We start from the raw sequence: 26,314 nt of genomic DNA, 5'->3' as shown, positions 1-26,314 counted from the left end.
AGCTCTTCCTCACCCCTTCTCCGCCTTCCTGCCGTTTTCTAGAGCTCCGAGTGCATTTGCTGCATCGAGCGATTCGGAACCGTATTAGAGCTCCTGTTATCGCTGTTCCGCCGTGCCTCTTGGAGGAAAAAAGAAAACCAACCCGCCCCTTGGCCGCCGTGCCGGGGCGGGGCACTGCGTTGGGGCCGCCGCAGCCGGGGCGGGAGCGCGGCCCGGCCGTTGACCCTCGCGCTCGGGGCCCAGCCCCGGGGCAGCGCCGCCCCGGCCGCCCGCAGGCCCTGCGCGCAGCCGCGCTGCACCGCCCTCAGCAGCGCCGCCGTCCTGCCTTCCCTGCCTCCCTTCCTTCCTTGGGAGCACCGCCCCCACTCGCCGCTCCCGGCGGCTGTAGTCATGGGTCCTGCCGCGCTGCTGGTGCTGCTGCTGCCGCTGGCGGTGGCCACGGGCGGCCCGGAGGTGCACAGCCTGCGGGGGAGCTGGCAGCTCCGCAGCGGGAACGGCTCGGTGTCGCTCCCAGCGGAGGTGCCGGGCTGCGTTCACACCGCGCTGCTCTGCCAGGGCCTCATCCAGGTACGGTACCCCGAGAGCCGGGCCCTGGAGCAGCCCTTCCCGCCGAGGGCAGCCCGCCTCGGAGGGGAGAACCCAGCCCTCCGGAACACAGCCCTCTCCCGGCGGCTGCCCGGCCACTGCAGGCTTGCTCGGCATCGCCGGGGCAGCAGCCCGGCTTCCTTTGGTGGCCGCAGTGTGCTCAGTCCCGCATAAGGCCGAGGATACAGATGGAAGCTTTGCAGTATGTGAGATTGTGGTTTTGACACGCAGCCAAGGGGCTGACACCAGATACCCGCAATACCCTCACAGCGTGTAAGTCATGCGTACCTACAGTGGTACCTGAAAAGAATGGAAAGTTAATGCAGTTGATGCAGTAAGTTTAGGGAATTCAGGCCATTAAAAAGCCCTTGTAAAACTTGTAGGGACTATCAGAACAGTTGAGGTCATATACACCCATTCTGCCTAAAGAAAGTATAGTCTGAAACAAGTTAAATTTAAAGGATGAACTCCTATTTTAACACTTCGAAGAAGCTTTTCTGCTTCTGTTTATACTTGTCTTTATTAGATTTTTTAATTGATAGAAACACAGCAACCACTTTCTTGAAAAAATTTTCAAAACTACAGTTGCAGATGGGTAGTGAAGTAATCTGATACTAGCATAAGGTGCCTGTGAGTCAGACCTAACAAGAAACGTGGCACTAACTGCATCATTGTTGAAATAAGATGCCTTTTTAAAAGGAAACAAGGAAAATGAAACATGTACCTGGAACAAAGAAATAAAACACAGTGAAGTTAACAAAGTCATCTATAAAGATGATAAATACAGTTCTGTGCTGGAAAATGTACTGTTGTATGGTGTGAGTATGTCATATTGCCCCTCCTTTATTGTGGGCCTGATTGTGCAGTTCTTGTGCATCATTAATTTAAAAACCACATTCTGGATGTATGTATTTTGTATTTTTTATTTCTTAGGTTTTATCCTTCAGCTTATTGTACTTTGATTAAAGTTAGAGAAGTAAAAGGAGAAAGTGACACCATTTGGGCAGGATAATTTTAGCATTTTCTGTGTTGGCACAGGTTGGGAATCCCAGCACTAATAATAGATTCCAAAGAGTGTCACTGCCAGATACAGAGCATCAACATTGGAAAAAGAACTGTGCTATGAAGGGATAGGCAGAGCTATGATGATCTGTTGTTTTAACATCTGTGTACTAAGTGATGTGACATCTTGGACATTGAGAATTAAAGTTTCAGAAGGGCTCTTTTATAGTTGTCAAATGTGCAGGGGGCAAGCAGGGAGACTTTATGTGGAGGATCCATGAAGGGAACTGTGCTGGTTTCTCTGATGCAGAAGTGCTCAAGGTGAACTGGATGTCTGGGATGTCACGTTTGGCTGTGCTGGGAGGTGTTCCTGCAAGAAGTGTGAATAATCATCAGGAGAAACTGTGACCAATGCACTGACTCAGGCACACAAGGCAGTGATGTAACGAAAGACTCACATTTAACTACTCACACTAAGTACACCTACAAAGTGAGAAGATGTGATTGCTAATTTAAATGCATTGCTGCAAACTGACCTGTAATTTAGCAGTATATTTGGAAATGAGGATCATGAACTCTCATGTGCCTGGGCAGAATCCCAAGCCTGCACAGAGGCATGAGAGCTTAGTCAGCCAGCTGGGCAGCAGTGGGTGCTTGGCTAATTAAATCCATGATGGTTGGTTGTGATCACTTAGAACATGTTCACTTGAATACAAGTAAGAACTTGCTCCAAACACGTGCTGGTACAGCTGGTGGACTGGAAGCTGTTGCCAAGTTGGTGATGCTGCTGTTGAAGTGCTGAGTTAATCAAAATGGTTCACTAGTGTGGTTGCTTGATCTCTGGACTGGACCCAGCTGGTGTCTGGCTAGTTCCAAGCTCAGAATAATGAGGTAGCCTGTTTCTATGTATAGGTGTGTACAGGTAACTCAAGGCCAGCTTAAACCCATTCTTATTTTAGCAAAGCTCAGTTTACAGAAAAAAGCATTCGTGCAAATTTGCACTTGGATAACTAAATTGTTTTGAAATCTCATTTTTGTGTAAAAGATAGAATGCAGATCAATGCTCCCCAAAACAGCAGAGCAACCTTAGCAGATTTGAAATCTATTTCAGGTGGTGTTAAATGCTTTGCATTCTACAAAGCAGCAAGACTGGGTTGTTTGACTCTTGGAGGGAGTCAGTGACATCATTCATTATTGCAGTGTGAGGCTTCATGTTCCAGAGGGGGGCTCAGCTGTTTGTCCTGAGGTTTCTTCACTGCAGTGAATGTGACCCAAGGTTTTCAAGTGCAGCTGCCTAAAATCATGTTTCTATTTTCCTGTATTCCTATTTACACAAAAGCATGCACGCTGCCCTAATTGTAGAGGCATGGAGCACTGTTTGCTTCACTTTTCAGAGTTCATTATCTCTGGAAATCAGCCCTTTTTGGTGTTGTGTCAAGTATAGAAGCAGGAGATTTATTATAGATGCCTAAATACAAGTTTTGATCTTAGGTATTATTTTTTCATTTGCTCCTTTTGCTCTTTGCAATGGAATTTAGGATCTTTATTCATCTTACAGAAGATGTCACTAGGTCAGTAACCCTGCTTGTAATCAAAAGTGGAGATTGATCTGAAAAGCTGTACCAGGAAATAGGAGAACAAAATCACTTCTAGATAGCAGGACCCCTATGTTCAGCGACCTGGTGAAATCTACATGCTGTTTTTGTGTGTGATTTGCAAGTGGCAAATCTCTGCATCCTTTGCTTTTGTACCTGTGAGATTTTCAATGGGTTAGCACCCAGAACAGAAATTCAAAGCAGAATTTGGAAGGGCCTACTCCAGCAATGTAGCTTAGTGGGCACCTCACAACGAGGGGAAGGAGGGCAGCAGGGGTAAGCTGATGAGTATTAAGCCTTCAGAACGTGGCTTAGATTGCAAGACTAGGCTGCAAGCAATTTATTTATCATTGTGTGGTTCATTTCAAATTTAGGTCGACACACAAACTGTTTTTGCACAGGGATGCTCTAGCTGATTGCGTGTCTTTAGCCTTACTTTAATCTGCTGTGCAAGCCATACACTTGAATTGAAAAACATCTCTCTGATGCTGAGGGTTCATTACTCATCTCTCTGGATCCCCTCAGCATTTGTTCTAGAGATATCTTTATTCTGGCTCATAAAATATACATTGGACAAACCCGTCTTTCTGAATGCACCAAATGCACGTGGCTCAAAAAATGCTCTTGGGGAAGACTCTTGAGTTTCTTACCAAAGTATTATTTTCTTTCATATTCAATCAGTGTAGTTCAAATGCTGGATTAACTATGATAAAAGCTCCAGGGCCAGGAGATTGCATCAGAGTATGTGTTTGGCTGGATTGTTTTAATAGCATTTTATTAAGACACTGTAGCTCTTACTACTGTTTACATGTAAAATTAAAAAACACATGAGAAATGCACATAGGGAAGGGTAATAGTCACTTGCATAAAGTTAGAGCAAAGCTTTGTTTTGAATGCAGACATTTTACAAACTTGCAGTGAATCTTCTACTAACCCTGCAGCTCCAGGAAAAGATTTGCCAAAACCATTTTGTCTGGAAGTTTTGCTTTTGACCACCATCAGTGTAGTATTTTCTTTCAGGCACTGTTCTGGTGAGCCATATGTACCCACAGGTAACTTGCTTATTAAGTCTGTGTGCTGGAAATAAGCCTCCTCTGCCACATACTCTCCAGGTTCTGCACGATGCCATTTCTTGCTGGCAGGTGACTCCTGTAAATTTCCAATTCTGAGGAATGTGGCTGTTGTAGCTGGATTTTCTCATATGACAGCCATTTGCATTTATACATAAGGCTGTTCTGTCTTATTAGTTGTGACTAAGACTTGTATAGAGTATTATGAGAGGTCTGCAAGTGTGATACTGATGTAGGGGCTGGGTAACACTGCATGTTCTGGCCTGTCAGACAAGGGCATGCACTTGACAGGGAAGCTAACTGTGTTCTTGGTCATACTTGGATATCAAAACTTACTAGAAGAGACAGAAGTTTATGTACTAATAGCTGGTAGCTCTACATTTCTGGAAAGTGGTGTGGTTTCTGCATTTGTAGAAAATATGCTGTTGTGTATTTTCTGACACTTCATCACAACTTAGATTTTTTTTTTTTGGAACAAGCCAGGTAACAATTCCATTTGGTATCCTATGGTTCTGTTCAGGTTAGGTGGCATTCATTGTTGGAATAGTTGATGATTATATTATTTTCCAGTGAAATACAGGTGCTCTGCTGAACTGTGAGAACACGTGTGCAAACATTCAAAGCCCTTAGTAAAACTTAGCATAAATATTAAAGGACACTTTATTTTTTCTTTCAAAAGCTTGTGATTTTAAAAGAGGTAAGATTTATAGTGGTCTGTTAAATACATCCAAGTATTCAAGTACTATTAAGCAGTGGGTATTACTATGTTAACTCTTTAGTCATATTTGGCCTAGTGTTCTGCTGTGACACATCTTGAACATTGGCTGTGACATTCAGTTTATTGCTTTCTGAGAGCAGCTGCTGAAATTTAGTTACTTTAGGAGGAACTTCCAAACTCACGCTCCGACAGTATGATCCATTCATCACTGCTGTTAGTTCAGCCTGACTTCAGGCTGTGAAAATTATATAAATGTCCTGACTGCTATCACTTGTGATGTCAAGGAGCACATGGGTATAGATAAGTAAATATTAACTACTTAGCTTTCACTGAAGTTGCCCAGAGCAGAATCATTAAACTGTAAATCATGAAACATCACTTACAAATTTTGTTCTGGTGGTTACACCATCAGAATTTTCTTATGGTGTACATGATAAAATATCAGCAGAGTTAATTTATGAGAGAAGAGCATGTAAGGTGACTTCAAATTAGACCATTACAAAAGCAGGGTAAGGCAAAGGAATCTGGTTTTTGTTCTCTTTATTAAATTTCGTTTTACTTCATGCAGATCTTCCACCTGGGTACAGCTGACTCTGGTGTCATTCAGGTGTTTGTGCCGTGCCCCTCAGAACTCCTGGGTCCTGGGTGACCAGGAGGTGTCCTTTCTTTGAGCCAGGGTATGCCCACTCGCTCGCTCCCTTGGGCTTGGAGCTTCTCATATTTTCATATCTCATCCATTTCCTGCTTAACAGGAGAAGCTCTTGGCTTATATCGCCGTGGCTTTTCAATATCCCCTTAAAATCATTGCAAGGAGAAGCTTCCATCTGGGCACTGGCAGGTCCTTCACTGTAGTGCTGCCAGTGCCTGTGAAGCCCTGCTGATGTCCTGCTAGCCGACCTGGAAATTGCTTCCTTTTGATGATCTGTAGCAGAGCTTTTAACCCCCTCTTAGGAGGCGATTTCCTGCTTGCTTGCAGCGTTGAGTCTGAGAGCAGGGAACAAACAGGCAGGCAGCTTGAGTACTTCAGATTTTCCCCCCAAATTGCAGGGAGCAGGAAAATGCAAGGCTGTTATGTTGGGTGGGATCTAAAAATAGCTATAGTTGACTCCACCCCTCTATGAATTGCTTCCAGGAACATACTGAGTTGGTGAGCTATTGAATGTGAAGTGTATTTAATAGATGTGCAGCCTATTTCCTACCATCTTTCAATTTCTTCTTGTGCCTTTAAGTGGTTTAAATTTGTATTTTTTTTTTTGCATGCACTTTTCTGAACTAAGCCTTTCATTTTGATGTGAAATGATTTAATGTGGGATGAAATTCTGTTTCAGAGAAATCCAAATAATTTGACTTACATGATTACATCTTCCAGCACTCAGAACAGTTGTATTTAATAATGGGAAAGTCAATAACCTCACAAGTGTATTGGCAAAGTAATTCTGCTTTCTTAGAGGAGTTTGTTTTGATCATGCATTTCTCCTGAACCTTGAGAATTGTCTTAAAAGCATTGCTTGAGCTTTGCCACAACTGATTTTACAACACTCAACATTTGTCATGGTTAAAATGGCTGACCAGCTATTAGCATTTAACAGCTTTTATGTGATATATGAGCTGTCCTACTGGTTAGGTAGCAATGATATCAGTAAACTGTTAACTTGTACATGAAGGTACACGGAACTGTGAGCTTTCCATCTAAAAGGGCCTGTGAGTCAGAAGGGCTAATTTGCACTTCTATGACACCTATTTCAGCAGTCAGTGCATTTCTTGAAGTTTGAAGGCTGTAGACTAGTAAAGAAGAAAGCTCCTTCAGGAAAAAGGATCTGTAGTATATTCTGAGATTTAATCATGTCACTCTGTAAGCTCCTGTAGGAGCCCATTTGGCAATGATTTCTGCCTCTGATAAAATATTCCTGCATTTCTCCTGCTAGACAACCAGTTTTGTATTTTCCAGAAGTCAGGACTTTGTTCGTTAGCATCTTGGTATCTGCTTTTGTGGGAGAAATGGTGCAGATTTCTTTTGTGCATCTTTGCCGAGGCACTGATGTTGATTGTTTGACCATTAATCAAATGGCTTTACAGTCTGCTATTGGTAGTGCATTTGCAACTTTCCTCTCACTTTTGTTAAATATTTCACACATACAAGTGGCAAATATTGAAATTTCACATGCACATTTTTCCAAGCATAATGTGAAATAAAATAGTATGTAATGTGAAATACGAATATATATGCATATGTAAATATATATAGGATCGTATATAATGTTAAAGCAAGACCGTTGTTAAAAAATGTGATTTTTAAAGTACATGTTGTGGGGTTTCACAGTCTCTGACATCCTGTGCTAGCCTCTCATTATCTTAGTACAATGATCTCAGTGAAGTTTCTTTTATGATCCTAAATTTTGCATATTAATATGCATTTCTTGGATTTAACTTTTGCATCTCAATAAGTCTGAGATATATTCACCAAAAGTAATGGAATAAATGTCTTAAAATTCAGTGCTAGTCCTGTAACCTCATGATGACTCAACTTTTAGAGAATACACTGTATTATCAATACAGAGGCCACAGTTTTACTCAGGTGACAAGGCTTTTCCTTTTTGACCCTTCCCTTGTAGTAAGAAATTTGGTAGAGAGTGGCATGTAGAAGCAGGGTGACACCTTTCTCTCTGTATAAACTCAAGGAATGATGTTTGTATTCCTGTAGGACTCCAGAAGGGTCTGTGCTGCTGAGGAGAGTCACCTAGATGTTATGATTTTGTTCTGCTATGAAAATAGGTTCATGTCTTTGTTATGGAGCCTGACCCTGTTAGTTGTAAAACAAATATGAGGTACAAGACCATTTTTTTTCAGAAGACTTCAAATTCCAAATGTTGTAACTATGCATACTGACTCCTGAAATGGGGAGAAAAATTAAGTTCCAGCAAGTAGGAAAGAAAAAAAAAAAAGCTGGGCAGATTTTCTTCAGTGTGACTGAGAATGTCCAGGGTGGGTAGTTAAGTGTGTTGGTGCTGTTAGAACACTCCTGTCAAAGCAAACCCTAACACAGCTCCCCTCTCTCTGAGCTGGGTTGAGTCACGCAGGCCAGAAGAGATTGGCCTTTGTTTGGGGCAGCAGCTCAGCCCTGCAGCTGCTGCAGGGGCTGCAACGGGGCTGCCAGGCTGGGACCCGGGTACTGGCACTGTGACAGGGGATGGGACACTGCCTGTGTGCTCTGACAGGGATGGGACACTGTCTGTGTGCTCTCTGACACAGCATGGGACACTGCCTGTGTGCTCTGACAGGGATGGGACACTGCCTGTGTGCTCTCTGACACAGCTCTCTGACACAGCATGGGACACTGCCTGTGTGCTCTGTGACAGGGATGGGACACTGTCTGTGTGCTCTCTGACACAGCTCTCTGACACAGCATGGGACACTGCCTGTGTGCTCTCTGACAGGGATGGGACCTTTTTGCTGCCTTTGTGTGAGGTGTGAGGCTGTGGGGTGTCAGGTCCTTTAAGCTGGATGAGGGACATGGTGACCCACTGTAAGGTAATAAATACAGCATGAAACCAGAAAGGCTGAGGATGTAGCTCAGACCAACTGTGCCTTCTGTTGTTACTAGGTAGTGTGGTTAAAGGGAGAAGGACACCTTTGGTGTAAATGCAATACTATTCTCAAAAGTACTAATTTAGTTTTTTACCAAAATCAGAATGGTGTTGCTTCTCCTTCTTCTCTTTCTCCACCCCTCTACACACAACAATTTAATTTATCCTTACCACAGCAAGTCCAGCTGACAAGGAACAACTGGATTATTTGCAATAACTTTAAACTAGAGATTTGTTCACTGCTGTCCCTAGAGGCCTAAAATGCTGTTTCTCTGCCTTTTAAAATCCTATTAGTCTTACTTTCTCCATGATTATGAGGGTGATCATATTTCTTTTCCTCTCATTAAGTCACAGGCTCTCTGGATTTATTGGTTAATTTCCAGAACAGTAATTTCTTCTGTAAAAACAAATCCTGCTACTTGTAGTTTGCGTGATTATAGCAGACAGGGTTTTGAGCTATATAAGTAAAGTCAAATATTACTAAAGCTTTGCTTTCACAGTAAATTTTAAGGGTGAAAAGGAGTACCAGGACTAATTGAGGTCCTGATTTTGCATTTGCAGACTGACTGAAATAAGTGTTCATCTAATGGATATTGTGATGCTTTTAATGTAGTAACACTATAACTAAATAAATAATGTAATTTTCTTTTTGTTGGTCTGTTATTAGGATCCATACTATAGATTTAATGATGTGATGTACAGATGGATCTCACTAGATAACTGGACTTACAGCAGGACATTCAAAACTCCTTTTGACATCAGGTATGCAGTAAAGATATGTCTAAAATAGTTCTGTGCCATCTTTCATGCAGAATTGCAAGTTAATCCGTCCACTCAAAATCTGCTTAATACTTTTGTATCTGATAAATTATGCAATCATGTGCAGCAGCAAAGCTGTTGCTACAGAACATTTCAATTGTTGCTTTTTTCTTTTTTTTTTAAATTGATTGTTAAAAATTACTTATGAATTGTCAGCTGAAAAAAAGATAGTACTTAGGCTAATTGAAAGTTATCCCATCTAATATCTGGTGGGTGTGTGAACCTGATGTGTTCTTGAACATGCTGACTTGAGCTACTTCAGCTATCATCTTAGTTTGACTATTTAAAGGTACAGTGTAGCTACACTGAGTCAAAAGTAGCTGAAGCAACTGCTGGTATAATAGTGATGCACATTTTTACATTGTCTGTGCCCTGTGTGTTTTTAACTCTAGGTACTCTGACAGTTTTTCACATGTGTTTTCTTTTGTAGAAAGTGGCAGAAAGTGAATTTGGTTTTTGAGGGAGTAGATACAGTAGCACAGATCCTACTCAACAATGTCACTCTCGGGAGAACAGACAACATGTTCACCAGATACGTGAGTAATGTGTTTGTTTCTGTTTATTTCTGCTTTCTTCAAAGCCCTTTTGTTCTGAGCACTTCCAGTGCATTCACCTACCCATAAAAGCAGGTGCTTGGATGCAGAAAGTGTTGACTTGAGGACTGCATGTGTAATCAGGTAAATGTTAGGAAGGGAAGTGTACTTACCTTTTCACTAGCAACTGGGTCATATCTAGAGGTGAATGTGCCTTGTCCTAAATGAGAGGACCAATGCAAGAGGATCAATTCAGCTAATAATATAATATGTCTTGCTTCTTGGGATCTGTCTCAGCTTCAAGAAAACATAATCTTAAATCTGTTTTATTAGCTGTAAATCTGCTTACTAATTGGTATTAGAATGGTTTACATGTCAATATTGCAATGAAAATGCACGTTCTGTAAAGCCTGTGTATATGTTTCATGCTTTTGGCTTTTAAAGAGGGTGGTTTATTTTGAATATGGTACTTTGGGTAACATTGTCTTGTGTTTTTGAGCTTTGCTTATGTCAGCATGAGAGTATTCAGTATGGAATGATCTTGAGAGTGGCAAAAACATTCAAACTAATTTTATAGCTTTAAAATACAAAATTATTCTGGTAATAACAAAAGGAACAATTCTTGCTTTTATCTTAATCAAAAAATCTGAAGAGTTAAAGGGAGATTGATAGTGGAATAACTGAATTATAAATGAAATCTGGTGTCTCCATATCCCAGCATTTACCATTCTGGCAGGTTTTATTGCAGAAGCACTGGACTGAGACATAAGACATTCTGCCACCTGGGTCTATGTAACCTAGGACAAACCACTTAGTTTCTCTTTGACTTACTTTTACCATCAGTGAAATCAAAAATTTCATAGAGTTTTTATGAAATTGTAATTATTTACTGTTTGGAGAGTATCTAAAGGCTTGTCAGTAGCAGGCTCTGAAAGTCAGAAAAGTGGTATTATTTTGTCCATATTTCTGCAACTTCATTTTGTATCAGATTGTAACAATTCATGGAATGGCCTTCACTGTAAAACCAGCATATACTGCATTAAATTGAGTCCGGGGTTACTGTGACCCAGGCTTGTGCCTTGTTCACCTGTTCCCCATGGCAACAACATCTGCAGGAAGGACTCTCTGAAGGCTCTGGACTGGGGAATGCTATTTGCTTTCTAATGTCCTGCTGTATGCTACAGGAATAAGTGATTCTAGCTGGGTTGCTCCCAAATTAAAGAAAAATAGCCAAGACTTGGCTTTTCACAAATGTGCACTCTGAGGAATAAATGGGTATTAGCCATTGGAACCACATTGCCGTGATAGCAGAGGATAATTCTGAAATGGAACATTTCTTCTGTTCTCCAGCTACACTGAAGGGGATTTTGTGACCTGGCAAGGAAGCCCCCAAATGCTTCATTTCGTGCTGATGTAGAATGTGTGTCTTAGATTTGGGGGATTAGAATGCAACTCATTCCATTTTGGGGAATGAGCTACAGCTTTGCAGCATTCATGGACTAAGCAGGTCAGTGCCTTGTGGTGGTTGAGCTGGCAGCACAGTGTGAGCTGGAAGCACTCCTGTATGGAGCAGCTCTCTTGAGTTGGAATAAGGTGTCTTTCCAAAGATGCAGATGGGTTCTGGATGAGGAACGAAGGTAAAGATTCTCTTGCTGCCCTTGTCCTTCAAGTACTTCTCTGTGCAAGCCAAGTGCTGCAACCTGCAACGAGAGCTTGATGTGAAGAAAGCGGTTTGCCCAGAAACATCTTTTCTTTCAAAACCAGAGCACGCTGAGACTGTACTTCAAAAGCTTTTGAATAATATATGTATGGTATTAAAATCCCCATGTAATAGTGATTATAAATCTCATAGATAAATGTCAGCACTGTAATGGTTTTGTTCTGTGTTTTGTCCCAGAGCTTTGATATTAGCAGTGTGATCCAGGAGGTCAATTGCGTTGAGGTCCGTTTCTTGTCAGCCGTTTCGTACGCAGCGGAGCAGAGCAGATGTCACAAAGGACACAGCATCCCCCCGGCGTGCCCTCCACCTGTGCAGAAAGGAGAGTGCCACGTTAATTTCATCAGAAAGGTACGGGCAGAATTGCCTGTCTCTGGCTTCAGGCTGGGAAAGAGGAATGCACCACAAGCTGTCCTTACAGTTGTGTTCTGAAACCTGCAATGTTGTTTTATAAGCAGGGCATATTTTTCATTGCAGCTTCCTTCTCCCATCCCCCCTAGAAACCTGTGCTTTTGTATGTTGACAATACAGGAGGCGTGAGAAGGCCAGGCTTCATATCTAAGTGATAAGAATGTTTAAAAGGCTGTTTTCATCAAAGAGTCAGCAAGGAGACTTGCTGCTAAGAGGGCGGGATAGCATTGGGAAATGTGTAGTCATTCCATTTTGATCCACTGGGTGGGTTTAGCAATGTATGCTGACAATAGAATTCGTTGTTGCAAATACCAGTGTGTTATAGCCTGGTAAAAAGGTTGTAAAAATCTCATCCAAGTAGCTTTTTGAGTGTTTGCTGTTGCTCATGTGCTGTGCTATTTATCCTGGGCAGCTCTGGCATGTCCCAAGAAGTGTTACCTAACAGGGAACCTGTTCTCATCTTATTAGTGTTGTCAAGTGTGACTTATATGTACATATTCAATGGAAACAACAGTGTAATATAAATGAATGAGACTTAGAAACTTTGATTTAAGATATGGCTTCTTTGTGTTAAAACAACTCAGGGCAAACTATCATTTGAGTAGCATCTCATGTATTTCTGATAGCTTTGCAGCAGATAGAGGCAACGTCTAGATGATCTTATTTTCTAATTTCTCTTTTTGGGTGTTTTTGCATATTTGTTTCCTCTTAAATGCCTTGCCTTTCTTGATAATTATTTTCAAACTTTCTAATAAAGTCCTTCTAGAGTTTCCTCAAAAATGACTAGGATTCTGTAAATCTGGTATTTAAACTTGGATATAATTTCCTTTAAAATTTATTAATGTAAACATGGACTATGGACTCCATGTTGTCCTGGAAAGATCCTTTAGGATTAAGATGCTGTCTTTATTTCTGCTTGCTGCTACTTTAATTTTCTTTACATTTTAGAAAATTTACTAGTTCTTCTGAGTCCACTGTGTTTCTCCGAAATCAGTGCAAGGAGAGCCTTGGAAGGAATAGTGCACTTACACAACTGTAGTCTTATTTATAGAGCAAAAGAGACCTGGAATGATTTTATGCCTCACTGAACTATACCTTTAAATTTGTTAGAAAGTACCCTAGTGTTTTTTCCTCAAATGAATTTTTTGATTGTACTTGGAATTCAAAATGTTTCTGGAAATTTCTGGAGCAGTTTCCAAGTATTGGCAACAACAGCAGCTATGTCACATCTAAAACTAAACAAACATACCAGGACATTGGTATAAGCTGGTTGCTTCCCATCTGAAAGTAATGGAGAGCTATTTACACATTTCAGGTGCAGTATTAAGTGCAGTAAACTTATCTAAATCTGAGTAGGAATTTGTGGCAGAACACAAACCTGTCACTGCTAATGTATCCCAGTGATAGAGGCATATTGTTCTTGTGACATACTATTTTTGATAGCAGTCTCTGCAGTGTTTTTAGTGAAACCTGTCAGTGATTCATTTGTTTATTTTTTATAATGGGAAAATTATTTCCAATTGTACATGTTTTCTAAGAATATTATCCCTGGTTTTCTGTTTGAAGTAGGTGCAGTGTTTGCTTCCTGGAAGGCTCTTTTGCAGTTTGATAGACAGGGAGGCTGACTGGCAGTGCAAGGGATAGGCCAGACTTGTGCAATGTGGTTTGCCCAAATTAGTATGCCTTGGCTGTAAGTTATTAGTCTCTAAATTTAGAACTGTGTGTCACTGTACAAGACTTCAGGAGATCTATTGTATTTGCTTTGGGGGCTGGGGCTGTGTGAAACTTGGAGGGCAGCTGAATAGATGTTGTCAAGGGATTTGTTAAGTAGAGGTCTGACCAGGTTTGAAAACAGCTAAATGGAAATTAGTGTACATACTTCTCTGCCTGAGCAGCATTTTATAATTCTGACAGTTATTCTGATGTTAGTACCAGAACTAAGCTACTTCTCAACCGTGTTTTTGTTCCCTTTGTTTTTGTATAAGAGAACTATAAAAAGGGGAGAAACAGTGAACATGACTGAACTACAGAAATACTCCAGACATATCCATTTCTTTCCTTGTATTACTCTGTGATGTTAAAACTCAAAATAGGAGATAAACTATTTCATGTATGGTTTTTAATTTGATACTTTTCTTCTAGAATACTGTAACATTTCTAATTGTCAGTTTCCTGCTTTGTTAGTCTTTTAGGTATACAATTAAATACTGACATTACAAACAAAGATAATTCACAACAGAATTGAGAATAACCTCCTGGATTGTTTTTTTGATCTTTACTGTTTGGGGTTTTGTTGGTGTTTTTTTAGCCATGCACTAAGTGTTGTTTTGCTCTTTTGGTTATACAAAATTTCTCCATACTCGGACATTTAATACAAAATTTAATTTTTTTTATAATACAGGTAGTAGCAGCAAAGTTCTGGTTATGAAGTAAGAAAAAATACTGTAGGATCTTCTGGATTTATGGAAACAGGAAAAGTTCTTTCAGTGCATGTCAATATTTTATTCCCAGATAGCAAATGTCTTTTATTTCTGGCAAGACATCAATGTCTATGTGAACAACAGGCATGTGTAACATAATCATTCTGTTTTCCAGGAGCAATGCTCATTTAGTTGGGATTGGGGCCCTTCTTTTCCCACTCAAGGAATCTGGAAAGATGTTAGGATTGAGGCCTATGACCATTATCACCTGATTTATTTTTCAATAACTCCTCTCTTTGGTAAGTCTCTTATTTTGTCTTGTTATTGCTTTCACCTTTAGAATACAAACCATTTTATTGGTAAGCCAAATTAACTGTCAGGAAGGAAATGTTCTATGGGTTTTTTATGACTTTGTGTGTAGTTCTTTCCAGAACACACCTTTATTAGGTATTGAAACAGTACTTCAATACAAACAATAACTGTTAAAAATGTTAGAATTCAGAATCTTTTTTTGCTTAAAATCCTGAATAACTGCAGAAATAAATGTAGTATAATTGAGATTAGCACCTCTTCTTTGATTTTGAAAAATTTCCTTTCTAATTTCATGTGTTTTCACCAAGACTCCCTGTAAATATGTCTCATTTTATTTATTTCATCTCACTTTCATTTCAAACAAAGGCAGAGCTGCTATGGGAATTTGGTTTTGTGTTGGAAGGACAAATGCACAGTGAGCAGAGTTCGAAGAGTGCTGAGTTTTCAGGACACAACATGAAGTCTGAGAGAAAAAAGCAAGTTGTGCTATGCAAGGATAATTGTTAAAGCTGCAATTGGAGAGGATAACCTCCTGCATTCTTGTACCTAACTTACCAAACCGGTTTCTTCTCTTGCAGTGGTCTCTGATTTTCCTCTCCTTTGTCCTGAAGATCATTGCAGCTGTGCAGAAGTAGTTAATTTTCCCTTGAAACTTTCTGCAAATGGTGATATGCCTGGTTGAGACCACCCACGTGCTTTTTTCACTGCCTGTTGACCCAGTGGAGTATAGGCCAGCACGTGGGTCCTCTACAGTGGGTTGAATTTTGGCTCTTGGGAATAGATTTGTTGTGTATGAATAAAAGAGGAAGACATCACTCCATGGCTGTTTTTAAAGCATCCTGAAATAGCTGCAGGTCCTAAATAGAGTTGACGTGATTGGAATTTCCATGGAAAGCCCCAGCACAGACTGTGTGCTTTCTGAAATGTAGTTACAGTAAAAATCTTTTCTGGTCCCTCCCACATTCCCACAACTCCACCTTCTGGTAGGTAAAGTCTTGCTCTCTGGGTAAGTGAAGACAGCAAACCTCTTTCCTTCAGCAGAGAGTGGCTTGGAACCAGAGCAAGAGCTTATTAGTATTCAAACATAATAACGTTTGAAAAAGAAAGAGTAAATGAACAACCTGAATTTAAGCTGCATATGTACTTTTATTGTTCATCAGATTTAGTGTCATAGCCTTTTGACCACTGAGTCTGTGAAAGATTCATTGTTCTTGGTTTCTCTGTCTAGACCCCACAGTTCAGGCAGTTAGGAGTGGGTTGGAATTTCTATATGCTTTTGTAAGGGAGGAAGAATGCACTGTAATGTCTGACCTTTGTGGGGTGGGTACTGTTAAACCTTTTCCACATTTCAGAGAATTGGTCTTCACTGAGTAATGCTGGGTGTAATATAAACTTGGGAACTCAATCATTGCTCTTCATTCTGTGAAAAACAGTGAAAATCACACCAGGGCTGAATGCAATTCTTTCTTTTTTGGAGTGAGCTCTCTTTCCCTTGTGAAGCAAGGAGAGCTAGACTATATAAATGAAAAGAGAAAGCAAGTTATTAGTAATTTGCGTATACAAAATGTGTCTTAGTTCTAGTTCTCCTTGTTTTCTGTTTTGTTTGCTTTTGCTTTTATGTTGATCTGCAATATTTGAAGTATAGGATTAGCCAGGCTGTGTTAGTAGCTAGGCAATTCAACTGTTGAAGTTAGTGGGAAATTTACACATAGATCTTGAGTACCCTTGACCCTGCCTCTCCTTATTCAGTAAGGTCTGTAAAAGAGAGGATGCTCTGTGGTAACTTCAGAGAGATCTCAGGGAAGTCATTAATTTGTTTCTTTCACAACACATGGGTGGGAGAAGGGACATAAAGATATAGCCTGTCAAGTCTAGACACAGTGGGCCCAATTCATCCCCAGTGTAGCTCCATTCATTTTGTCCAGTGAGTCTGGGATGAATTCAGCTCGTTTTCTGTTAATACTGTTTTTGTTTCATTGACAAAAGTGATTGTACTGGCATGTGATTACAATCTTTCCCAAAGAGAGCCATGTTTATATGAGTGCTGACTAAAAGCAAATACAATGTCTATGGGAGTTGGTGGGAAAAAATTCCTTCCTAATGTAGTGACTGGTGTCAAGGTCTCTGACTTTTGTACAGAGCTCTGAAAAAAGCCTGGATGGCTTTTGAATTAAAAAAAGAGTTAAAAAATATAAATCATATTGCATTGTTCTGTTCCATTGGACTCGGATGTCAAATACACTAAATAAGCAGATTAACCATGTAGGCTGGTTCAGACACAGCCTGAAAATTGTTAAATTTAATCTTAGTTTTTGAATTTTTTCTTTAATGAAAGATCATGTTAACTAACAGGCATATAAACATAATTCTTAAATTCCCATTTTTTTCTCCCTCTTCACTTAGTAAAGAGTGCTCAGCAGTGGTGTCTTGAAGTCGAGTCTATTTTTGATGTAGTCAGCTCCAAGCCAATTGCAGGTCTCGTGACTGTGAACATTCCCAAGTTACAAACGCAGCAATCGTTCAGTGTGAAGCTTCAACCTGGAGAAGGCAGCATTGTGCTGCATGTAAACATCAACAAGGTAAAGAGGTGTGTGTGTGGAGAGCTAGTTCAGCTGCAAAATGTTTCCCCTGGTTTCCAGTGTGACTTTCTGCCTCCATGCCAGTTTTAGGCCTCCTTCCCATTCCTTAGTGTCTTCCTGACCTTTAACAACAGTTCTGTATCCCTTACAGGGTAGGAGAACAGTTCTTTTCATTTCTAAAATCTGATGTCTGTGAAGCTATGTAGCTCACTGCCAAAAGGTGATGAAGCCTTAGAAAAAGGTCACATAATCACTGGCCACTGTTAAATGACCTTTTTTGAGTTATTTAGGTAAATAACCTTTGGGTACCCTGTGTCACTTCACTTCAACTGGCAGCAGGTATCTCACATGCTACTGTTTACTGGACTGATTGGGACCAGAATATACTACAATACATAGGATTCTCTCAGGAGAGAGAGGAAGCATTCCTCAAGCCTCTTAGTAGATATTTATTTACTTTCAGGTAAATAAAAACAAAAGAAAATTTTGTGGAGTAATACCCCTTACATTTGCTTATAGTCCTTTCGATAGGCACATTTCAGGAGGAATTTTTGACTGGTAGAAGGTGCTCTAATGAGGAGCAAACTCAATTAAAAAATCAGGCTCCAGCCAGTGGGCAGAGTGGGAGCCTTGGCAGGTGCAGCAGGAGCCACACCTGATGAAGTTCTCCACGGGAGCTTCAGTGCTGCAGGACACACATTTGTGGGTGGGTGATGTGCTGTGAGCAGGAATTTGGGGCTTTTGACCATACTGGCAGTTAGTAGCACTAAATAAAGGGTCTGCCCTCAAGCTCTTCTATATTTTACTGGCTCTGCTGTTTTTCTGCACTGCTGTGTAATGCTGCATCTGTTTTGCCTGTTTGACTGCATTGTCTGCGTGTGTTCTTGAGTTCACTTGTCAGCTGTTTGCATGGAGAGAGAGCAAGCAGGGTATTTATGTTCCAGTGTGCACACTCTGTGACTTGTGTGCTTATGTGCTTTGTTTTATTTTGACAGAGAAGCATAGAAACATACAGGTTTTTTACTGCTGTCATCTGATACGCAAGTTACATGAGCAATTACCAATACCCAGTTTCATTTAAAGCAACCATGAGTCTCTGCTTAGTCTTTTTAATGGATTACATTAAACAGGCACTGCAAAGTGAAACTTCAAAACTTATTTTTGCCTATTTAGTTGTCCCAGCCTCAGAAGAAATTTGTTAGTATAGTGCAACTGCAAGTCTGGAAGGAAGCACTTCCTTCAGAGCAGAGGCAGCAGTGTTTCATTATTCTTTGTGCACAAAAGGCTTTGCTGCATGAATTCACATCAGCTGATTTTATGAGAAGCCCTGAAATGTATTGATGAGGCTAACAGAGCACTTACTCTGTACACAGACTTGTGTGGTGCATGTTAGATACTGAGACCTCACCAGAAATGTATTTTTACTGAAGAGCTTATTGCAGATTACGTTGTGGAGTCAGTAGGTGTTCGAGTGGTGCATATCGCAGAGATGTGTATCAGCCTTCCTGCGGTTGCCACGCAGAGCGCTGTGCTGCCAACGTGACAGCGTTTTGCTTATCAGCTAGTGGCGAGCAGAGAGGTGACATCATCAGTGGCCAATGAGACATCCAGTCGTTCCAGGCAGCTGCGAACACTCCCTTGTTGTCGAGGCTCTCGCTGAGTCTGTGCTTCCGTTTGTATCCATGCAGCACAGAGGTCAGAACTTCCTTACCAGCGGTTGTGAGAATTCTCTATCAGAGAAGCTGAAAGATAGATTCATGATATATTCGTGGTTGTGTCCAAGTATAGCCACAGCAAAACATATTGCTGGGCTGTTTTCTGGCCTCAATTTATTTGAAAAGATTGAGATACTCCTTTCATGACTAAATTCAGTGCTGATCCCTCCATTGTTTGGTTGCATGCATTATTGTTTTCTTTCCACAATTTCTGTGTTATGCACGCAACAGGCAAATGCTGGCAACAGGAATGAGCGGCAGAAGAAGGCTGCTAGAGTGAAGATAAATATTCTGTCATCTTGGAGATTGTATTTCATGTTTGTAAAAATTATGGAGTACTAATGATGTGATTAGGAAACATATAGAGACAAATCAGAAAATTACCGAATGAATGAAAGAATTTGACTTAAAAGCTTGACATAAGTGAAGCAGTCATTATGGTCATATAATACCAGAATCACAGTTGAAAAGTGTTACTGCTGTATATTGAATATTGCATGGGATAGGTAAAAGGATCAATGAGAGGAGGTGTATGATACAGAGCTCAGTGAGCAATGGCTGCTGCTGACACAGATATTTGGGGTTTGGAGGAATAGTGTGTCAGTGTACCTCAGCTGAGGAGTGCTAGATGTGTGCCTGCATGTCCAGGTGTGCTCATGGTCTGTTGTGAGCACAAAATGAAGTGATAGCCTGGACTTGAGCAGAAGAAATCACACAATCACACTTCTCTCTTTAAATGATTTTTACCTCAGAGCTGCAGCTGGAGAGAAGGTTAGCATGTCTCAGCTGAGGCACAAAACCTTGTTAGGCTTGTGGTAATTCACTCAAAGATATCTGAGCCCAGGTGCATTTGATACCTCTTGTTATACCTATTGCTCAGGCTTTCTCCCTTGTGTGTTCAAGAGTGCTGCAGTGGAGGTTTGGTGGCCAAATGGACATGGAAAGCAAACTGGATACAACATGACAACAACTTTCATGATGGAGGCAGGATGCCAGATTGAGAAGTTTTCAAAGGTGAGCCCTAAAGTTTAATTACATCTGGCATTGCACTGTTGGTGTTAGGACATCTGCTCTGCATAACAAGTGTCTAGAGCTCTTAAAAGTTTTGCTCAGTTGTAATATGCATGTGAAAATACTAATGAGAAATGAGTTTTTTTTTAATGTCACAATGTGTGGCTACCTCTTTTCTGGTACTCTCACCTTGTGTGGATGCATTTACTTGAGGCTGCAAGATGGTTTACAATTAACCAGAAACCTCAGAAGAGAAAACGTGTTTACTTCTTAAGTTTTCTAGCTTATGAAAAGAAAACAGCCCTTCTAAACTTCATATACCATGCTCTTGATCTTGTATCATGCACTGAAAAACCCTTTTAGATTTCTGTAACATTATGCAAAGGTTTATTACTGAGATTTTTTTGCTAATTTCAGTTTGTAAAAATTTATGGGATAGACACATTCCTAAAAACCTAACATACGTTTATTTATTAGAATGTGTTAGGTGTGCTTCAGGCTTAAGAAAAGATAAGGTCTTAAATACGACCATAAAAGTAATATTTGTGTGGTTTTGCATAAGGGTTCCCCTAACACACTGGCTGTTTAATTATCTGTTTGGTTTTACTAAGGAGCCTAGAGGAGGTAATTTCCAATTGTCCATTAGAAATAAAAATCTTAGAGATTAGACTGGCCTCCTTATGTCATGAACATGTGTTAACAACCACATAAATGTATGCCTTTATTAGATGTTTCTGGTGTGTACTGCTTTATTAAAAACTAATCTGGTCACCAGGCATCTGAACTGCTATTTGCTGTAACATTTATTAGTGTGAAAAAAACTTAGGAAAACTAGTAGCTTCTGGTGTTGTATCTTTATAGGACTAGCCCCTAGTTTGATTATGAAGTCATAATAATAATAATAATAATTTGCTATGATTAGTGTTCTAATTTTGAAACAATTAAAAAACCCACACCAAGTAAACACAGCATGTGTTGCTTGGAAAAACTGGTGGTAGGAAATACAACTATAAACCCTCTAAAAAGGAAAATTCTGTTATTATGTGAAAATTACACAATGATAGGAAAGCTAATAATTTCCATTTGGGTGCTTGTGTCAGAATATTTCATAGAGCTCTGTGGCATGAGATCATGGGGACTTCGCGGTCTACAACAGAAGCCTCTTATTTTTTTTTTTCCTTAAGGGGAAAGAGGGGGGAAAAAATCCCCAAATGCACCACATAGTGGGCATTGTGAATTAACCAGCATATGAAGCCTTTACAGCTTACAGCGTGAAGTCTGGTCATCCTTCCCATGTTTTGTGCATCTCTGTCTTGGTTTCTGACAGATACACGTGCACAGACACACCATCACCCCCAGTCAGAGCTGTATGAGTGGAAAAAGGATCTGTATGCAGGTTTTTCATGTTGTAGCATAATTTTCTCTCATGTCAGCAGGACTGAACAGCAACATTCATATAGCTTAATAAGAACTTTGAGTAGTTCAGGAGATACAATCAGGGATTAATATTCCTGAAAGTTGTTTTGTTGTCAGTTCTGTTGTACTGACTGTATTCAGGAAGAATAAATTTCCTACTTGCATATTTCCCCCCCCCCCCCCCAGAAAAAAAGCAGAGGTGAGGCATTTTACAAGTGGTTTGTGTCCCTATGAGTATCTACTTAACTTTGGACAGGAAAAAACTGAAGCATGAGAACTGTACATGTGAGAAAGCACAGCTTGATCTTATGTCAGATTTGGCTACTCCAAACTTGAACTACTTTCTGGATTCTGACATGCTAGAGTAGTCTTCAAAACTTTAACCAATCCTTTGGGAATGTTTCTGGGTGGCCTTCCAGTATGTACTTGCAGGAGCTCTATAGAGCTCTAGCCAGCAGTGCTGGGAATCTCTTTGGCTCAGAGAAGTACTTACTCATTCCTGTTCAGAGCAGCAGAAAACCAAAGCAGAATAAAAGCCAACATCTAGGATAGGATGTGGTTTGGTTTTGGCTTGGTTTTCCATTTGAATATTTTGTTCTAGAGTTTGTTTCTCAGGATAACGTGAAACAAAGTCATATCTCACAGTGACATTGGTTTTCTTGATGGAGGGTCCTGTTTGCTATTGATAAGTTGCTTATTTCTTGCCATCCCCACATTTATTACCTCTTTCATTGCCCCATGAAGCATTTGTTTGCTTTTCAGTTCTATTTCCCCATCTTTCTGTGTGCTCATTTCTCCAGCATTGTACTCGGAGTTTTTTGGTTTTTAAGGCTATTTTTGTACTTTTAAAATCTTGGCCTCTGACAGTCTTTCCCTCCATCCCTTTACACACTCTTTTCCCCTCAGGCATTTTAGCATGACTTCCAGAAGTATTTTCTTTCTGGCTTTGTAGTTTTCACACCACTTTCATGCTGTGTTCTAATTTGTTAGGTCGCTGGGTTGTTCTGTGATCTTAGTTCAGCTCTAGGCATCTTCATCCTTATTACTTTTCCTACTGCTAAATATGGGAATGCCAAATGTGATTATCCACAGGTCACTTAACTGTGTACAAGGCCTTTGTATGTGCTTTAAAAAGGTAGGTATCTGTTTCATAATTATGCTCAGAACCAGCTGATTGGTCTGTGGTGGCTAGAGAGCCCCTTGTGTGTGCCCCAAGGCTGAGAGAAATGCTCAGCCCTCAGGCAGCAAGCTCTATCAGACAGATTTAAGGGTGGCCAAGGTCTTGGTAGCCAGGAGGGCATGTAACCAAGCTTGCCAGATGCTGGTAGTCTCCCATTGCCCTTCTTTCAGCCCTCCAAGGCAGAAGGAAGCTGTATTAGGAACAGGAAGATGTGCTGTCACCAGCTGGCCCCGGGGAAGCAGTGGAGTTGTGCTGAATCTTGGGGGCCTGGGAATGTAAGCTGAGGCTAAGGAGCTTTTTCTCTTGCTCCTGCTGTCTGGGTGGTCCTGGCTGAGTGTTTCAGCCTCTCAGGTTGCCTTGGCCACTTGCATCAGTTCACTTGAGCAGGAATAAAGCAGTGTCTCATTACTTCTGTTAGTAATATAAATGCTCCATTACAAATGCACTCTGAGACAGTCCCTACCTGCCTGATGACATCCCTTAAGATGACATCCCAAATACTTTGGCAGCTCCAACTGCAAGTCCCATTCCACTTAGTGCCATAAAAATAGAGCCACAATGGAGACTGAGGAGTTTTTCTCCAAGTAGTTGAATTCAGTGTAGGAAGGTCAGAACTTTTTCACATACTGTAGTTTCTCTCCTGTAGCCTTCAGGAGTTAGAGTAACTGTGAAAATTGCATGAAACTTTGGTTATTGTTTAAATTCAACTTCTCCTGTTAAACTAGGTCTGCAAAAATCTAGGAATGGTTGCTGCCATGATGCAGAGCTGTTTAGGTTGAGCTTAGTGATCTGTGACCTCTGCTAATGCATCTGGTTTGTCACATGCATTGTCTCTGTTCAGGTGTTTGGTTAATAATTGTCCAGTTAACTTAAAGGCACCAAAAAGGAATCAAAAAGTGGTGATTTCCTTTTTCCTCCCTACTGCTAGATATAGTTTTCTGTCTATATGTGTGATTTTTGATAAGCTGAATGTTCAGAAAATGCAGTCTCTTAGTGGGATTAATCATTTCCCTTTTGAATAACAACCATGTCTGGTGTGTGAAATAGAGAGTTGCATTTTGTATTAAAGACAGGTGTATCATTTGCACTTAACTAGGTTAATTTTAGCCTGGTTTAGTGACATATACTTGCCTCAGCTGAAGCTGAGGGAGAACAGGTTGTACTCTACAAACTGACCTTTTGAAAAGGTAAAGCAAATAGTCATCTGAGAGAGGAGTGGTTGCTATCTTAGGAGTAGTTTAGAAAAAATTTGTTTCCTGCCCTTCTCACTCAAGCCTGTTTTGGCTAAAATTTACTGTGAGCTTTCCTTCCCATTATTTAATTTTCCAGTTTTCTCCCTATGGTAATGAGCAACAGGTGCAATAAAGAAAATGTGTTTTCTTCCTGACGTAAGGAAGTTGAACTGGAACAGGGGTACAGGAGAAGATGTTTAAAGTGTCCCTGAAAGAGCTGTTTTCTGGAAGAGTTTGGAGGTGTGCAGGAGCTGATATGGCAGGTGGGGAAAGCACTGTACAAATAAGGAAGGGGTCAGTGCTGTTGCAGTGCATTAACTGCTCCCTCATGGCTGTTTGTGTCAGTGCAGTCAGGATACCCCTCAGAGCAGTATTGTTGCTTGTAGTGAAGTCCTAGAAATCGTCTGGAACTATTTCCTGGGAGCTTTAATTCCACCTGCATCAGGAGAAAGGAAGGTTTTCTTGTTTCTGCGTCACCATGTATTAGGCTGAAAGAGGAGCTGTAAAAGTTTGGCCTCTGCTTCTACTTGAGATGTGCTTTATCTTTAATATTTTACTCACAGTAAGTGTTTATTTAGCTGAACTGGTCACTCTGAGTCATTATTGCTGATCATGCTGTTCCTACACAGCTGTGATGGCCAGCAGGCCTTTCACTTGCAAAGTGGCATTTGTGTTTGCATGGGTGTTTTTTTCTCTGTAAGTGTTACATCTATTTAAAAAGTGTCATTTCAGAGAAGTAAAAGAAGATCTTGCTTGTACTATGTGAATCTCATTCTAGCTGTTCAGGGACAAGACTTAAAACTGAGCTGCTGCAGTCTCCTGGTAGAGAAAATTGCAGATCACATGGTGCTTCTGATCTGGTGGAACCCCTGCATTCCTCTTGCTGGACTTTTGACTGAACTCTGCAAAAACCAAACTTCACCTGTCTCTTACATACATGTCTGCACATGTACCATTGTTTGCTCATGCTTTCTCTTTCTCTCTCTTAATATGATAGCAACTTTAAAAAGTGAACAGGCTTATTGGGAGAATGCTTCCTAGTACTGTTACAGGGTGTTTTCAGCAAGCAGGAATTTGAGAGATGAGTCCATGTCTTTTGACTCCTTGACAAATTCTGAGCTGTTACTGTTCAGTTGTACATCCCTTTTGTAATGATTTTCTTTATTTATGTCATTTTAATTCCTTTTTTGTCAGCTTTAAATCTAAGTTTCATGTCTTCACAGGTTTATTTTCGGACAGTAGAACTTATTCAGGAGCCTATTCCTGGCTCACCAGGTCTGAGTTTCTACTTCAGAATCAATGGCCGACCCATTTTTATTAAGGGCTCAAACTGGATTCCAGCAGATTCTTTCCAGGACAGAGTGACCTCTGACACGTAAGCCACATTTGATGTTCTCTAAGGATAAAGGATAATGTTTTCCTCCTCCTGATTCTCTCTACACCTTTTATCAAAGGTTGGCTTTAGTGGGTAAAACTTTCAAGGTAGAACACTAATTGTTGTGGGTGGGAGGGGGAGGCTACAGAATTAGGGTTAATTAACATGAACAGATTTGAGTGATGTTCAAGGCATGTAGGTGCAATTGCTGGTGGGAATGTGTTTGCTTGCAGTTCATAGTTACTGGCCTTTTGGGTATTTTTAGGGATGAGCCTCAGTCTGTTTGATCCTGTCTGGACACATCCATTGGTAGTCAGAGGATGTGCACTTCATCCATGTTCTAACCCATATCATGCAGGGTTATGTAGGTGCATGGCAGCCTCTCCCCTTCTCCTGATCTCATCTAGGCTGCTTGGATTTCAGTGCTCAGCACCACAGAGATTCAGGTGGGATGGGGCTGTCCTGTACTTGGTCTAAGCTTTGCTCTGGGATATTGGGGAGTCAGCTCAACAGAGCATGCTGCTGCATGCATTCACATGCAGTTTAGAGGCTACCAGTATGATTTAAGGAAAAATGAAGCCTAAAACCCTTAAAATGAGATTCCCAGTCTCAGTATTTCTCCTCACCCTCTCACTCCCCTATTCTCTCTATGCATTATGGAACTCAGGAAGAGGATATACATTCCTGATTGTGTTTAAAGAGAGTTTGAATTCAAGTAATTGACATACAAAGCAAGTAATATCAGAGGAGAAAAGACCAACATGATTAATAAAACGTAGTATTTCTAAATTTGGTCCTGCCAAAACTTCTGTAAAAGCACTTACACATGTGTCACTCCATCTATTTTCTAAGTGTTAACAGGATCAAGCAATTTTTTTATGCAAAAAACTGCTTTTTGAGAGCTCTGTCTAGACATGCAAGTTTAGAAACCAGAGTATTTTGATACTTTCTGTTAGAGTTATAAGTCGTAGATTGCCTAGTAATGATTTAGATTTGGGTGGTTTTTTTGGTAGGGGCATTCATTTCTTCGTTTTTTGTAT

The 26,314-nt window shown here is 40.6% G+C and overlaps 1 protein-coding gene across 2 annotated transcripts in view; it reads left to right on the top strand.

Annotated features, from left to right (window-relative positions):
- Nucleotides 1-378: 378 nt before the first annotated feature.
- MANBA (mannosidase beta) overlaps nucleotides 379-26,314 on the top strand; it is a 48,171-nt gene continuing 22,235 nt past the window's right edge. Inside the window, exons 1-8 of one of the 2 annotated variants that reach the window (XM_054290114.1) lie at nucleotides 379-567; nucleotides 9,222-9,316; nucleotides 9,804-9,909; nucleotides 11,804-11,974; nucleotides 14,630-14,753; nucleotides 17,170-17,345; nucleotides 19,964-20,074; nucleotides 25,123-25,274. In XM_054290114.1, coding sequence (XP_054146089.1) covers nucleotides 391-567; nucleotides 9,222-9,316; nucleotides 9,804-9,909; nucleotides 11,804-11,974; nucleotides 14,630-14,753; nucleotides 17,170-17,345; nucleotides 19,964-20,074; nucleotides 25,123-25,274 — 1,112 coding nt within the window. In that variant the 5' untranslated portion in view covers nucleotides 379-390. Of the gene's footprint in view, nucleotides 568-791; nucleotides 859-9,221; nucleotides 9,317-9,803; nucleotides 9,910-11,803; nucleotides 11,975-14,629; nucleotides 14,754-17,169; nucleotides 17,346-19,963; nucleotides 20,075-25,122; nucleotides 25,275-26,314 lie in introns of those variants that run through there. The other variant, XM_054290121.1, reaches the window with a different exon arrangement.

The sequence above is a fragment of the Melozone crissalis genome, unplaced genomic scaffold, assembly GCF_028551555.1.
Source record: "Melozone crissalis strain CALT ecotype California unplaced genomic scaffold, PUWL_Pcris_2 ptg000006l_1, whole genome shotgun sequence".
In the NCBI taxonomy this organism is placed as follows: Eukaryota; Metazoa; Chordata; class Aves; order Passeriformes; family Passerellidae; genus Melozone; species Melozone crissalis.
Note: the sequence above shows the minus strand (reverse complement) of the source record. Positions and strands in the feature narration are given on the sequence as shown.